Source organism: Anomaloglossus baeobatrachus, chromosome 2 (assembly GCF_048569485.1).
Source record: "Anomaloglossus baeobatrachus isolate aAnoBae1 chromosome 2, aAnoBae1.hap1, whole genome shotgun sequence".
Taxonomy (NCBI): Eukaryota; Metazoa; Chordata; class Amphibia; order Anura; family Aromobatidae; genus Anomaloglossus; species Anomaloglossus baeobatrachus.
This window is the reverse complement of record NC_134354.1, coordinates 426540639-426556840: the sequence shown is the minus strand read 5'-3', so window position 1 is coordinate 426556840 and position 16202 is coordinate 426540639. Positions and strand designations below refer to the sequence as shown.

At 46.2% G+C, this 16202-nt stretch overlaps 1 protein-coding gene across 1 annotated transcript in view; it reads right to left on the bottom strand.

Annotated features, from left to right (window-relative positions):
- Positions 1-16202, bottom strand: part of YPEL2 (yippee like 2) — an 85438-nt gene that overhangs the window by 19900 nt on the left and 49336 nt on the right. Inside the window, exons 3-4 of the mRNA XM_075336223.1 lie at positions 2823-2866; positions 970-1078 (exon numbers count right to left, since the gene is read on the bottom strand). Coding sequence (XP_075192338.1) covers positions 970-1078; positions 2823-2866 — 153 coding nt within the window. The remainder of the gene's footprint in view (positions 1-969; positions 1079-2822; positions 2867-16202) is intronic.

Genomic DNA, 16202 nt, shown 5'->3' with positions numbered 1-16202 from the left:
CATACATGAACTACACAATACGTAAATTCTAGAATACCCGATGCGTAGAATCGGGCCACCTTCTAGTTTACAATAAAAACCCTTTGTAAACTCACCCATCTCCAGCGATGCTGTCTTCAGCCGCTGCGGTCTCTGCTTCCAGGCGGGCTAATTAGGCTCATGCATATGCAGTACAAAGCTGACCCAGAAGTATCTGCAGAGGGGAGACCGCTGCAGCCGGACACAGCATCGTGGGAGACTTCAGCACCACGGACAGCAGCGGCATGTACAGGTGAGTATAAGTGCCTGATCTCTGTGTATTATCACGGATAGCACACAGAACACGTGTGCCAAAATCACGGCACCAGAAGGGACATATGCAACTTTATCATGTCAGTGTGAAGGGGGCCTAATATAGCTAATTAAAAAATGTGGCTGTTCGCCTCCCCAACATATTTCACCATGTTTGGCTTCATCAGGGGGCTGAGGCTATCATATCGTGGCCTCACCCCCCTGATGAAGCCAGACATGGTGAAACATGTTGGTGAGGCTAACAGCCAAATTTTCTAATTAGCTGTATTAGGGAGAGATCAATAAACGCGATAATAGGAGACACAGGCCTGTGGAATACATGAGTTTTGTGATGTGTTTATACTGTGGAAATGTATTAAAAACACGTGTGAGTTTCTCTTCACCTGGGATTTTCTGTATCTAATGCAAATCTATGGGGAAAACTCAGCATACCCGCAAGAGAAAGGAGCATGCTATGGATTGGAAAAACGCACCACATTTCAGTTTGCACAGCTTAAAAAAAACAAAACAAAAAAAAAAAAGCACAGAACGTGAGATTTCTATAAATCCCATCCACAGTAAATTGCTGAGTTTCTGATGTAGGAAAAATATACAACGTTAAAAATGCGATAAAAGCTCATAGTGGGAACGTACCCTTACACTGCAAGGCTGCATTTATGGTGGATGCCAATTACTTACATATTTCCAGCCCAATGTGGTTTTGCAATTTTCACAGTAGATGTCTGCTACAGCATGGAGTCCCGTAAGTAACACACGTTCTTCTGCGGGTCCGCAACCAACATTAACACTATAAAAAAATAAAAAAAAAATAAAATCAAAACCGTGAATTAGAGAAAAATCTAGACTACTTAAAAATAAAAAAATTATATTAAATACACTTGGAACAGTTTACTAATGATCTAGTAAAAATACTTCTAGGCAATTAAGCTGGGTCCTACCTGCCCATAAAATTGTAAGCTTTCAGCCGAGGTACAGGCAGTAGGTTAGGGTCCCAACAGAGATACGCCTTGTCGTTGGCTGTTGGGCTCTCATGAATTGTCCAACTTGTGTGCTAAGTAGCTCGTTTTTTTTTTAAACAGTTTCAATGACAGTAATGTAGCTCCAAAGTTCTATTTTCAGTGCTGTATTTATTTTACTGAATTCTCAGCTTGAACCTGTTCACACTTGTCTTGTTCTGTTTGGTGGGGCTAGTGAGTCGTATATCTATAGGCAGGATACTTGAAGGCTGACACTGGTGTAAATGACTGACTTTGGAGAGGAATATCAGCTGCATTGACAAAGTTTGTTTGCGGTATCTGCTACATACATCGTAGGAGAGAGGATAGCACTTGCATGAGAACATCGGACGCCTGAATGAGGCTTTAATTGTTAGTGTCACTGCCTACTGAAAATGTATTCACAGAACTATATGCACCAGATCTTCACTGGGGTCCTGGTGCAGCAGCGTACAAGTGGGCATAAAATCAGCCATATACAGTTAACGTTCTACAGAACAATCGACCCCTCTCTCCCGACTCATACACTGTATGGCTGTGCGCTGCTGTGTATACTGTATGGCTTGTTAGTTTCCAGGAAAGGAAAAAGCAACTAAATTCTAATCAAATCCTTATAATCTCTGAGTCTGTTGGGGCATAGAAGGACCACCATACACATCAGGAGCGGTACCAAAACATCACATAGGAATGCAGCGGAAGACCACTACATATAAAGTGGATTTGGGTACAAATCAGTGTTGATCAACAAGTAACCTAATAGAGCATCAAGTCTAATCACTATATGCAATTATAACAGTCCATAATAGGGTGCAGCTATAAGTGCTCGCCTCTCAGACTATATAATACAGTGGAACCTTTGTTTACAAGATTAATTTGCTCCTGGAGTGTGCTCGTAAACCAAGTTATTCGTAGAGCAAAGCACATTTTCCCATAGGAAATCATTGGAACTCAATTCTTTGCACAACTTGTAGCAATGGCCTATCCTGGTCCCCTAACACACACACACACACACACACACACACACACACACACACACACACACACACACACACCTTGCCGGCCTCTTCCCTAGTTCTTGCAGTCCGCAGGCATGTGGACCCGGTAACGATCACGCCGATGCAGGGGCTGCCGCTGTCAGTACTTCAGCGCAGCCAACGTCATACACATGAGCCGCCTGCCTCTGATTGGCCAGCGGCCTGCATGTGGGAGGCGTGCAGAGACCGCTCAACACCAGCCGACATGAAGCAAAGACCGCATCAGCCCCTGCGATTGTTACCGGATCAACGTGCCTGCGGTCCACAAGAGGCAGCCACAGCGGGTCAGAGCGCGGTGAAAGTACGGAACCAGAAGTGTGTGCTGTGAGTATTGCTCGCTAACCGAGTTACAAATTTACGGCAAGCTTTGCAATTCTTGCACACCAGGTTACTCGTAAACCGAGGTTCCACTGTATCTATTTTACATACACCATTTTATTTAATCTTTACATAGTTATTCGGTATTAAATGCAAAATAATAATATTTTCTTTGAATACTCACACAGAATTGAATAGATACGCTCGACCTTGGCTTCCTTGAAATGACTGGGAAAATAAAAAACAAACCAGTGTAAAGGTCTCTACTAGTAATCAGAACAACAGATTCAGGTGAATAACGCACAAAAATAGCATGATTTATAACATAAGCAGGGATGGGCGAACCCGAACATGAGCTTTCTGGGATGTTTGTGTTACAGTTCAGGTCCAGGGACTGTTTATATATATATATATATATATATATATATATATATATATATATATATATATATATATATATATATATATATATATATATATATATATATATATATATATATATATATATATATATATATATATATATATATATATATATATATATATATATATATATATATATATATATATATTAAAAAAAAAAAAAAAAAAAAGCACGTTATTCATAAACCCCAAAACATTCTGATCATACTTACACAGGTTCCGCGACGCGTCCTGCAGACTGCCACCCAGCGCTTCTGCTTCCACGTCTGTCCGATCAGTGCTGTTCGATAAGCACCTCTGGCCAAAAGGACTTGCCGTGACGTCATACCATGTGATCAGTCACGTGTGAATGTTGTCTTACCTCATTGGCTACAGACTGGTCATGTGAGTATGACATCAAAGGTCCTGGTGTGCCGTGATGAAAGGGTCATCGCATCACGGCGCACAGTCTCCCGATGGCAGCGGGTCAGCTGCATGTATTCCACAGCTGAAGCGCTCCTGTTAGGAGAGTGAGTGATGCAATGCGAGACTGCACGAGTCATCCCCTCACGGTCCAGAGTGATGTAGCAGACCTGACATGGCTCTGTGCTTCTCACTATGTATAGACACTGTCTGTGCACAGTGATGAAGCCGACATGGCTGTCCTTGTGGATTACGTCGCACTAAGGATGTTTTTTTATAATAAAGATGAAATCTATAATGTTTATTTTGTTTTATTTCTAATAAAAAAAAAATTCTGTTGTGTTTTTTTTTTTTTTACTGTTTCCTATAAATTCATGGTGGCCATGTCTAATTTGGTGTGACACCATGAATTTCGGGCTTAGTACGATCTGAGAATACAAAGCTGGTATTAACCCATTTATTACCCAGCGAGCCCCGCCATCAGGGCCGCTGGATGAGCCAGGTAAAGTGCCTGGAAATGGCGCTAAGAAACAATGCGCCATTTCCAGGGGTGGCTGCGGGCTGCCAAGATTACCAGCCCCCAGCTGCCTGGCTTTACCTGACTGGTGATCAAAATACGGCAGGAGCCCACACTTTTTTTTTTATTATTATTTTTTAAAATAAAAAAAAAAAAAAAAAAAAAAATAATAAATAAATAATGGGCTTCCCTGTATTTTGATTGCCAGCCAAGGTAACACCAGGCAGGGGGTGGCAGCCCATACCAGTCTGCTTTATCTGCGCTGAGAATCAAAAATACCAAAATTCTTTTTAATGGTTTATGTATTTTTACAGTACTGTGATGTCAGGCAATCAAACTACAGGGAAGCACATTTTTTTTTTTTTAGTTATTTAAATAATTAACAAAAAAAAAAAAAAAAAAAAAAGTGTGGGCTCCCGCTGCATTTTTTGTATTGCTACCTAAGGGTAATCCAAGCAGCTATAGGCTGCTAACCCCCACTGCTTGGTGTTACCTTCACTGGCAACGGAAATGCCAGGGAAAAACACACGACATGGGCTTCACCCCATTTTTGTGTCCAGCCAGGTACAACTAGGCAGCTGGGGATTGGATTCTGCAGCGCAGGTTGGCCTAAGCTTTCTGCACCCCCCCCCCCCGCTGCGAATTGCAGTCCGCAGCCACCCCAGAAAATGGCGCGTTCATAGAAGCGCCATCTTCTGGCGCTGTATCAACTCTTCCAGCGGCCCTGGTAATAAGGGCTAATACCAGCTTTGTTTTACCAGCTAGTATTAAGCCAGAGATCCTGGTCTCCTGTCTTTTCTCCTGCAGCCCTGCTATATCAGACAGCACGAGATGGGAGGAAGAACGCTGCTGCCGTGCAGTCTAATCACTCAATGAGTGAGCAGAAGCTGCGGGCTGGTAAATGGTGACATCAACGCTGCCACCATTGCCATAGTAACCTGACGGGCGGGTTACTATAGCAACGGTGATCTCAGATCAGCTGATTCCCGGCTCCGCGATTCACCGGCTGTGGCAGCCAATCCCTCTCTGCATGTGGGCTGACTATTAAGAGCACAGACATGCAGGGACAGTGAGCCGAGAATCTCGCCGGTACACTGCACTCGCCGAGTATACAGAGTACCGAGATGCTTGGGCGAGTACCGCAAGATGCACTGACAGGACCTAGCATGACGTCATAGCCATGTGACCAGTCTGCCAATGAGATAATACAACATTCACACATGACTGGTCACAAGCTATGACGTCACGGAAGGTCCTTTGGTTACCGGGTAGCACAGCGATGATCGTACTCTGAAGGAGAAGCGGCGGGAGACAGAGTGCAGGACGCATCGCAGGAGCTGTAAGTATAATGACAATGTTTTTTTTATTAACTATTCTTTATTTTACAGCCCCCGCCCCATCACATAACTGTAAAGTCCAAGTTCGGGGTTCAGACGCAAGTTCGCGTTATATCAGAACCCGAACTTTACAAAACGTTCGGGCGAGGCTCCCGAACACCAAACATCGGGGGGTTCGCCCATCCCTATACATAAGGCTAAAAGAAGCTAAGAATATGGCGGAAACATCAGAGGGGAAAGCATTACCCATGGCTCCGTCAATCTGGATAATACAAGCCCCCAGCTGTCTGCTTTACAGAGGTGGGGGCAGCAGCCTGCCACAGTTGCTTTACCAGTACTGGCTATCAAAATTTTTTTTTAAAAAAAGATTTTTACACTACTATACAGCAAACTGACTACAACCAATCACAGATGCAAAAACAAAGTGGGGAGCATGTATAGTAGTCTGCAACCAATCACAGACACTGGCACAGAGGGTGGGTGAGGGAAGCAGTCAATATTTCTGAACCTTAATGAGGTGGTTCACGACTCTGCAGTAGTAACCACATCTCTGTAAAACTGATAGGGGAGGCTCTTAATACTTTGTGTGGCCAATTCAGTCTCCGAGCAGCAGTATTGCGTTCCACTCACCCCCTTCTTGTGACCCCCAGGCTCCATGACCTCTGTGATCCGGTGATGTCACATCAACTTCCAGTTGACCTTACATCACCGATGCCGGCCCCAGTCTGAGTGACTGGGCTGTGGGAGGCATTCCACCGCTCATCACAGCCCAGCATCTCGCGTGCGCTCTCCTTCGCTGCAGAGCGCCGCTCAGAGGCTGAATTGGCAACACAAGGTATTTAGAAAAAGCCTTCCCCATCAGTTTTACAGAGATGTGGTCACTACTACTATTTAATTAGTGCACCCGGAAGAAAGTATGACTACAGCATGATCCTTTGGGAAACACGGTATGTACAACTAAGCTGCTCTTACTACCAGTTAACTCTTCCACCACAGTACCCTAGCGCTTACTACAGTCATTTTACAGCCCCAATCATAGTCTCCATTGACTTGCATGGGATTTGTTTTTCGAGATTAAGTTTGACAGCAAGTTCATTCACCAATCCACATTGTCGATTGTGACCCCAATCGAGTGCTCAGCGGAGAACATTTAATGTATGTATTTCTGATCCCAAATCCAATTGGTTGTGTGTTTATTTTAGGTAGTGAAAAACAAAATTTGTTGTAAATTTGTAAATGTAACAAACACACAACAAAAAAACATAACCGATAAAAAATTGGTATCGTCAGATCGTTTTTTTTAAAAAAAAAAAAAAAAAGAAAAAAGCATATCAGTTTAAAAACTGCCACTTGTTTTAGTTCTGTATGGATCCATGTATACCAGGTGTCTGAGTACATATTTTATAAAAAAAAAAAAAAAACAACACACAACAAAAACAAAAAACAAAACTACTTGCTATCTTTTTTTTTTTTTTTTTTTTTTTTTTTTTTACCATATACACCTTCCGCTACTGGAATGCTTTATCTATGGTTTCTTCCTAAAAAGAGCCTAAAAGTAGATGTCACATGTCCCTCTATATGGGAAGAGCTCCTACAAATTTCACAAACAACCTTATCATTGTTATGTGCTGGTAAAAATACAACCGCATAAGTAGATTTACTTTGGAGTGACAAGGAAGTGGAATAAAAAAGAAAACAAAGAATTGACAACACCTACAAATGGTGTTCCATAGTTCAGAATGTGTAATTTGAGGAAGTAAATAAACAGAGAAACCACGGCATGTAGCATGAAAGCATACAACACAGACCTGTGCCATAGTGAGACTAGAGTATGGAATGGGGGGCTGGGAAGGCAATATACCATACCTAAAGATGACCTTTCCCCCAAAAAAATAATTGCAAATTTCCGCGCACAGGCCGCCGCCAGTCGGTCCAGCGCACAGGCCGCCGCCAGTCGGTCCACGGTCCAGCGCACAGGCCGCCGCCAGTCGGTCCACCGTCCAGCTCACAGGCCGCCGCCAGTCGGTCCACCGTCCAGCTCACAGGCCGCCGCCAGTCGGTCCAGCTCACAGGCCGCAGCCAGTCGGTCCAGCTCACAGGCCGCAGCCAGTCGGTCCAGCTCACAGGCCGCAGCCAGTCGGTCCAGCTCACAGGCCGCAGCCAGTCGGTCCAGCTCACAGGCCGCAGCCAGTCGGTCCAGCTCACAGGCCGCAGCCAGTCGGTCCAGCTCACAGGCCGCAGCCAGTCGGTCCAGCGCACAGGCCGCAGCCAGTCGGTCCAGCGCACAGGCCGCAGCCAGTCGGTCCAGCGCACAGGCCGCAGCCAGTCGGTCCAGCGCACAGGCCGCAGCCAGTCGGTCCAGCGCACAGGCCGCAGCCAGTCGGTCCAGCGCACAGGCCGCAGCCAGTCGGTCCAGCGCACAGGCCGCAGCCAGTCGGTCCAGCGCACAGGCCGCAGCCAGTCGGTCCAGCGCACAGGCCGCAGCCAGTCTGTCCAGCGCACAGGCCGCAGCCAGTCTGTCCAGCGCACAGGCCGCAGCCAGTCTGTCCAGCGCACAGGCCGCAGCCAGTCTGTCCAGCGCACAGGCCGCAGCCAGTCGGTCCAGCGCACAGGCCGCAGCCAGTCGGTCCAGCGCACAGGCCGCAGCCAGTCGGTCCAGCGCACAGGCCGCAGCCAGTCGGTCCAGCGCACAGGCCGCAGCCAGTCGGTCCAGCGCACAGGCCGCAGCCAGTCGGTCCAGCGCACAGGCCGCAGCCAGTCGGTCCAGCGCACAGGCCGCAGCCAGTCGGGTCCAGCGCACAGGCCGCAGCCAGTCGGTCCAGCGCACAGGCCGCAGCCAGTCGGTCCAGCGCACAGGCCGCAGCCAGTCGGGTCCAGCGCACAGGCCGCAGCCAGTCGGTCCAGCGCACAGGCCGCAGCCAGTCGGTCCAGCGCACAGGCCGCAGCCAGTCGGTCCAGCGCACAGGCCGCAGCCAGTCGGTCCAGCGCACAGGCCGCAGCCAGTCGGTCCAGCGCACAGGCCGCAGCCAGTCGGTCCAGCGCACAGCGCACAGGCCGCGGCCAGTTGGTCCACCGTCCAGCGCACAGGCTTTTTTGGGCATCTCCACAGAAAATTTGTCTCATGAAAGTACCCATAGAAAGCAAGTCAACTTTTTTTTGCAGGTGTGAGCCAGATGAAATATTTAATGCAGTCACAAAATTTACTAGTGCTATGGCAATTTAACCAGCAGGGAAGCAGCTGCCGCCAGGTTATTATTGCTTCCTTGTTTCTAAGTAACAGCTGTAGGAAGTACGGTATATGCAGTTCCCTTTCTCTGCCCCTCTCCTATAAAGCCAATGCCCCAGCAGTTTTCTAGCAAACAGCCTTATAATGGAGCAAACAAAATAGCACAATTATAGTAATATAAATCAACAGACAAGGTCCGCGCCGTTACATACGTCAGATTTATACATACGAGTATGACGCCAACAAGATTGTTACACAAACCGGTAATAAACCTGGAAAAGAACTGTACAAAGTAGAATGCCATCTAGGTGTGACCGGAAAAGAAAATCAATTCCAAAACGACCAGTTATTTTCTCCAAGATCCTTCAATCTACATTCAATTAAATCATATCAGCTGCAAGAGAGAAGGGAAATAAACAGCAAAACTTTTTGAAAATTGCAATCATTGAGGTTCTACAACACGGTCAGAGAAAAACGAACCGTACCGTGGACATAACATGTGAACCCAGCTGGCATCGTCCTTAAAGGGGGTGATTATGGCTATAGTTGGACTATGCTCTTCAATAAATTGAAATCTTTCGTACAGTTAAAAGGGATTGTCCATTCTAAAACTCTGCAGTCATTTTATGTGACTAGACTTGTGAATCCTCATACTGTGTACTCTGAGGATTCTCCAGTGTCAGCGCAGGGAATAGCGGTCACGTTACCGCAAGTATGCGATATGTATACTTCCGCCCAGTAGCAGACTAGACTGTTTCTGGCCTCACGCAATACATATGCATTGATTGTGCTGGGAAATGCCCAGTTGGAGTCTGGTAGGGAGTATACATAGCACATACCGTACTTGCAGTTACGTGACTGTTGTGAAGTGTTGATTCACAAGTTTGCAGTCACACAAGTCTGCAGTCACTTTGCTTTAGACCTGCCACCATCAGGTTTTCCTAAAAAAAGTGCTAGAGTTTCACATTGACTTCCATTATGTTCAGAACTCGAGTAGAGTCAGTCAGATTGTGCAAACTGCTCTTTTCGAGTCCAGAGCACTCAAACACGGTAGTGCTCACTCATCACTGGTTAACACCTAAACAGGAGCGTCTTCTGATGAGAAGGGTTGAAGAAACTCAACATGCAAGTTCTCTGCAGTCAGCTAAGGAGGCAGAAACCCAAACCAGACTAAAGTGTTTATCTGGCAACACTATGGCGTACACAGCAGAGTGTAGAACCGGCATTCCTGTACGGTCTTGTTTATCCCCCTCCAGCAGGGACGCCAACTCACTCACTGCCATGGCTGGACCGCGCCTGTGTGTGCTGCATGGGTCCCCCGAGAGTGCACTTAGGGCATGCATACTCTACCTTTTAAAGGGCCAACACACAAATACCCAGCTATGGCTGAGAGACACCAAGTACTTAAGGCATCCATCCTTTAGGGGAGGTGCCTGCACAACATGGTTCGTTTAATGCTTGTCCGCTTGCCAGTTAGTTGTCAGGTGCCAATTTTGTCCCAGTCATCTGTACCCATGCCTACCTTCCCATACCTGTACCTGCCTGTCTCAGCCGTCCAGTCTTCATCTGCCATTCCATCTGCACGATAGACTACCTGTCTGTACTTGAGCTCATCCCTGCCCTGGAGGGAAGGAAGGGGGAAGGGAGGGGGAAGGGAGGGGGAAGGGAGGGGGAAGGGTCAGCTGCTACTGTTCTGGACACTACCCTGAGAGAGGCACCTGGCGATGCCCATCCTCACTATCTGAGGCTCTGATGTATACCCGGTAGGTGTTCGTTAAGCCCATCCCATGGTCAGGGTAAGCTTGGGTCCCCTCCTGCTCAATCTTGGCAAGCGTTACACAGAGGAATCTTATGCAAGGGTATCATCCACAAAAGGAAGCCTCTCCTAAAATCCATGCATAAAAAAGCCTGCCTACAGTTTGCCAGTGTTCATGCTGAAAAATATAAAGGACTACTTGCCAGCATGAAACCAAGGTAATAGTTTTTGGAACGGATTGCTTAAAACAAAAAAAAACAAACAAACAAAAAAAGCAACCAACTGTATGGTGTTGCAAAGGTGAGGAGTACAAAGAAAAATGCCTGCTGCCTACAGTGAAACATGGTGGTGGCAGTGTGCTTATAAAGGAACTGCATGAGGGATGCTGGAGTCAGGGAACTACATTTCATTGATGGTGTCATGAATTCATAGATGTACTACTCTATGAAAGACAAACATTCCCTTTTCCAAAAGACAATGGTCCAGAACACAAATCTTTTGCTTTTCTGAAAAAGAACTGTGTGAAAGTCATTCAGCGGCCAAGTATATCACCTGATCTGAACACCTATAAAAGGATTTCTGAAGAACACATTTATACTTCTAAATGTGATGTTACAATGTCAGACGACTGTCTTTCCCATTTTTCTCATTTGAAATTCCCTAATTTAGATACCCACCAGCAATCCTTTTTGGCTGCTGACATTACCTTAGAGGAAGTGAATGTGGCCATGTGTGATATGGCGTTGGCTAAGGCACCTGGCCTAGACGGACTAGTGCTGGAGCTATATAAATCAAGAGGTTCTGGCACCCTGGCTATTAAGAGTTTTTGTCACAGTTCTCCCAAGGGCGTGTACTCATTTATGCGAAGCATGATATATATCTTTTACCAGAAATTTTAGACTTGTTCAGAAAATGATGAAAAGACAACAACTGATTTAGATCTGCATTTTAAACCTATTGACCTAATATACTGCTCAGACTTTTACCTACTCAGACAGATTAGCAGCAGGCAAGCTAAAGGGTATGTGTCCTTGCTGTAAACCGTCTATAATTTAATCTGCCTACACAGCTCAGTGGTACGTCCATTCTATTAATTATGAATGGCGACAAGTGTGTCAGCAATTGTATTTTTAGGTTACATCGACGCCAAAGGAAGAACAGTCTCCATTGTTATCTCCCGATACCAGCAAACACATATGTAGCAGGATTTATATGCATTATCACCATTATTACAGAACACAGACACAGATTGTATTAGCATATCTTTGTAACAGAACCATCTCAATATGGGTGCAGTGATGTTCTGTGCTCGCTCAGCAACTGGAATGTAAATGTAATTGTTAATGTGGCACGGTGGCTCAGTGGTTAGCACTGTAGTCTTGCAGCGCTGGGGTCCTGGGTTCGAATCCCACCAAGGACAACATCTGCAAGGAGTTTGTATGTTCTCCCCGTGTTTGCGTGTGTTTTCTCCAGTTTCCTCCCACACTCCAAAGACATACAGATAGGGAATTTAGATTGTGAGCCCCAATGGGGACAGTATGATCAATGTATGTAAAGCACTGCGGAATATGTTAGCGCTATATAAAAATAAAAGATTTATTTTATTTTATTTAATGTGGATTCCATGACAAAATGCAACATATAATGCTACACATGAAGGTAGAACAAAACACATTAACATTAAATCTAAGAAGAAAAGTATAATATTTACACATGTAACCTTTTAATACTGCCCCATACACTTTAGGTAGCGGTCAGTTGAGGAATGGGTAGTCCAATCATCCGGCCGGCAGCTCTCTCCTGATTCCTCCATACACAGGAAAGTGCTAAGCGCTCCTGTGTGCTCTGACAGCTGCTGCCAGATACCTTTGATGGCATCTGATCTCTGGAGAACAGGGAATAGCAGTCCAAAAATCTGCATGCTAGATCCTTAAAGGAGTGGTCCATAGACTAAACTTTACAACCAAATCCCTATAGATTTCAAATATATGCCTGCATTAAAAATGCCTTAAGGGTACTTTACATGCTGAGACATCGCTAGTGATTACGAGCGAGATAGCTCCCGCCCCCATCATTCGTGCGACATTTGGTGCTCGCTGTCGTAGCGAACATTATCGCTACGGCAGTGTCACACGCATATACCTTGTCAGCGACGTCGCTGTGACACCCGAATAATCCCTCCCTCAAGGGGGAGGTGCGTTTGGCGTCATAGTGACGTCAGTAAGCGGCCGGCCAATAGAAGCGGAGGGGCGGAGATGAGCGGCCAGAACATCCCGCCCACCTCCTTCCTTCCTCATTGCCGGTGGACGGCAGGTAAAGAGATGTTCGTCGCTCCTGCGGTGTCACACACAGCGATGTGTGGTGCCGCAGGAACGACGAACATCGTACCTGCAGCAGCAACGATATTAAGGAAAGGAGCGACGTGTCAACGATCACCGTTTTTGAACTATTTTTCTATCGTTACTCCTTGGTGTCACACGCTGCGATGTTGCTGCCGGCTCCGGATGTGCGTCACCAACGACGTGACCCCGACGATATATCGGTAGCGATGTCGCAGCGTGTAAAGCACCCTTTACTGTTCATTAACTACACTGCTATAGATTTTTTTTACCTACTTCCTGTCTGATGACACTTTGTTTGAGAATCTCAGTGCATGCTGGGTTTCTCAAATGAAGAGTCATCAGAGGCCTGAAGTTGCAGTCCCTGCCCACTCTGAAATGGAGAGTCACCATTGATGCTTGTCTCAGGTATTTGTGTGGTCCCTGCGCACAATGACAGCGTGCTCGGTTTTGCCATCTCAGATTAGCTGTAATGAGCCAGAAACAGCAGAGCAGAGCAGACAACATGCTTACCCCAATACATAGGGATTTGGTTGAATATAAATTAAGCCTTTGGACCACCCAGTTAATGTCCCCGGCGATCTGTTCGGAAGCCCCAATACATATTAGGCTGTCAACTTAGATCGATAGGTTAAGAGATTCAGCCAACGTAAACCTAATGTTTATCGGGGACTAAAGTAAAAGTGTTTTTTTTTTTTTTTTACGTAAGTTGTTCAAAACGTCATAAGGCCCCATACATACTAGAGACTTATGTTGACAGATATTGAGGCAGGGATTTTCAGCATTTTCGGAGAAAGGCTTAAATATAAGCCCTCCCCCAAAAATAAGCCCTTTTCCCAGATCAATAATGAAGTGTCCCTGCAGCTAAAAAAAGATACAGATACTGCAGGACACTTCATTATACACAGCGGCACCCGGCAATTACACTCACCAGACACTGAGCGGCAGGACCTGTAGCTATCGCACACCCGCACACATCAGCTCACACACACACACACACACACACACACATCAAAACACACACATACACACTCACCTCGAATCGCATACACATCGGATCACATACACACTCACCTCATCCAGCGACACCGATCTCTTCTCGCCAGGAGAATCCTGAGCAGTGCGACTGGCGTGATAGTGTGATCGCGTGTGTGTGTGTGTGTGTGTGTGTGTGTGTGTGTGTGTGTGTGATCGCGTGTGTGTGTGTGTGTGTGTGATCGCGTGTGTGTGATCGCGTGTGTGTGTGTGTGTGTGTGATCGCGTGTGTGTGATCGCGTGTGTGTGTGTGTGTGATCGCGTGTGTGTGTGTGTGTGTGATCGCGTGTGTGTGTGTGTGTGTGATCGCGTGTGTGTGTGTGTGTGATCGCGTGTGTGTGTGTGTGATCGCGTGTGTGTGTGTGTGATCGCGTGTGTGCGTGTGTGTGTGATCGCGTGTGTGCGTGTGTGTGTGTGTGATCGCGTGTGTGCGTGTGTGTGTGTGTGATCGCGTGTGTGCGTGTGATCGCGTGTGTGCGTGTGTGTGTGTGTGATCGCGTGTGTGTGTGTGTGATCGCGTGTGTGCGTGTGTGTGTGATCGCGTGTGTGCGTGTGTGTGTGATCGCGTGTGTGCGCGTGCGTGTGTGTGTGTGTGATCGCGCGCGCGCGTGTGTGTGTGTGTGATCGCGTGTGTGCGCGTGCGTGTGTGTGATCGCGCGCGCGTGTGTGTGTGTGTGTGTGTGTGTGTGATCGCGTGTGTGCGCGTGCGTGTGTGTGATCGCGCGCGCGTGTGTGCGTACGTGTGTGTGATCGCGTGCGCGCGTGTGTGTGTGTGTGTGTGTGTGTGTGTGTGTGTGTGTGTGTGTGTGTGTGTGTGTGTGTGTGTGTGTGATCGCGCGCATTCTCGCGCGTGTGTCAGCTAGCAGCAGGGGAGGACGGCGTGCAGCACCGACCGGAGATCACAGGAGGACCTGGGAACCAAGCAGACGTCCGGGTCTGGCGAGTATGAGTCTCCTGGGAAGTGGGGGGGGGGGGGTCTGCTTTTTTGGGGGGTAAACTTACCCCCAACCGTGTTTCTCCAAGAATAAGACCTCCTCCAAAAATAAGCCCTAGTGCTTTTTGGGGAGGCAAAAAAAAATATAAGACCGTTTCTTATTTTTGGTAAAACACTGTATATATGTGTATACATTATTATTATATATGAAAAAGTTTAAGCACCCCTATTAATGTTAACCTTTTTTCTTTATAACAATTTGGGGTTATGCAACAGCTATTTCAGTTTCATATATCTAATAACTGATGGACTCCGTAATATTTTTCTGGATTGAAATGAGGTTTATTGTACTAACAAAAAATGTGCAATCCACATTTAAACAAAATTTGACCTGTGCAAAAGTATGGGCACCTCAACATAAAAGTGACATTAATATTTTGTAGATCCTCCTTTTGCAAAAATAACAGCCTCTAGTCGCTTCCTGTACCTTTTAATGAGTTCTTGGATCCTGGATGAAGGTATATTTGACCATTCCTGTTTACAAAACAATTCCAGTTCAGTTAAGTTTGATGGTCGCCGAGCATGGACAGCACGCTTCAAATCATCCCACAGATTTTCAATGATATTCAGGTCTGGGGACTGGGATGCCCATTCCAGAACATTGTAATTGTTCCTCTGCATGAATGCCTGAGTAGATTTGGAGCGGTGTTTTGGATCATTGTCTTACTGAAATATCCATCCCCTGCGTAACTTCAACTTCGTCACTGATTCTTGCACATTATTGTCAAGAATCTGCTGATACAGAGTTGAATCCATGCGACCCTCAACTTTAACAAGATTCCCGGTGCCGGCATTGGCCACACAGCCCCAAAGCATGATGGAACCTCCACCAAATTTTACTGTGGGTAGCAAGTGCTTTTCTTGGAATGCCGTGTTTTTTTGCCTCCATGCATAACGCCTTTATGTATGGCCAAACAACTCAATCTTTGTTTCATCAGTCCACAGGACCTTCTTCCAAAATGTAACTGGCTTGTCCAAATGTGCTTTTGCATAACTCAGGCGACTGTTTGTGGCTTGCTTGCAGAAACAGCTTCTTTCGCATCACTCTCCCATACAGCTTCTCCTTGTGCAACATGCGCTGTATTGTTGACCGATGCACATTGACACCATCTGCAGCAAGATGAAGCTGCAGGTCTTTGGAGGTGGTCTGTGGATTGTCCTTGACTGTTCTCACCATTTTTCTCTGCCTTTCTGATATTTTTCTTGGCCTGCCACGTCTGGGCTTAACAAGAACTGTACCTGTGTTCTTCCATTTCCTTACTATGTTCCTCACAGTGGAAACTGACAGTTTAAATCTCAGACAACTTTTTGTATCCTTCCCCTGAACAACTATGCTGAGTAATCTGTTTTCAGATCATTTGAGAGTTGTTTTGAGGAGCCCATGATGCCACTCTTCATAGGAGATTCAAATAGGAGAACAACTTGCAAGTGGCCACCTTAAATACCTTTTCTCATGATTGGATACACCTGCCTATGAAGTTCAAAGCTCAATGAGGTTACAAAACCAATTTAGTGCTTTAGTAAGTCAGTAAAAA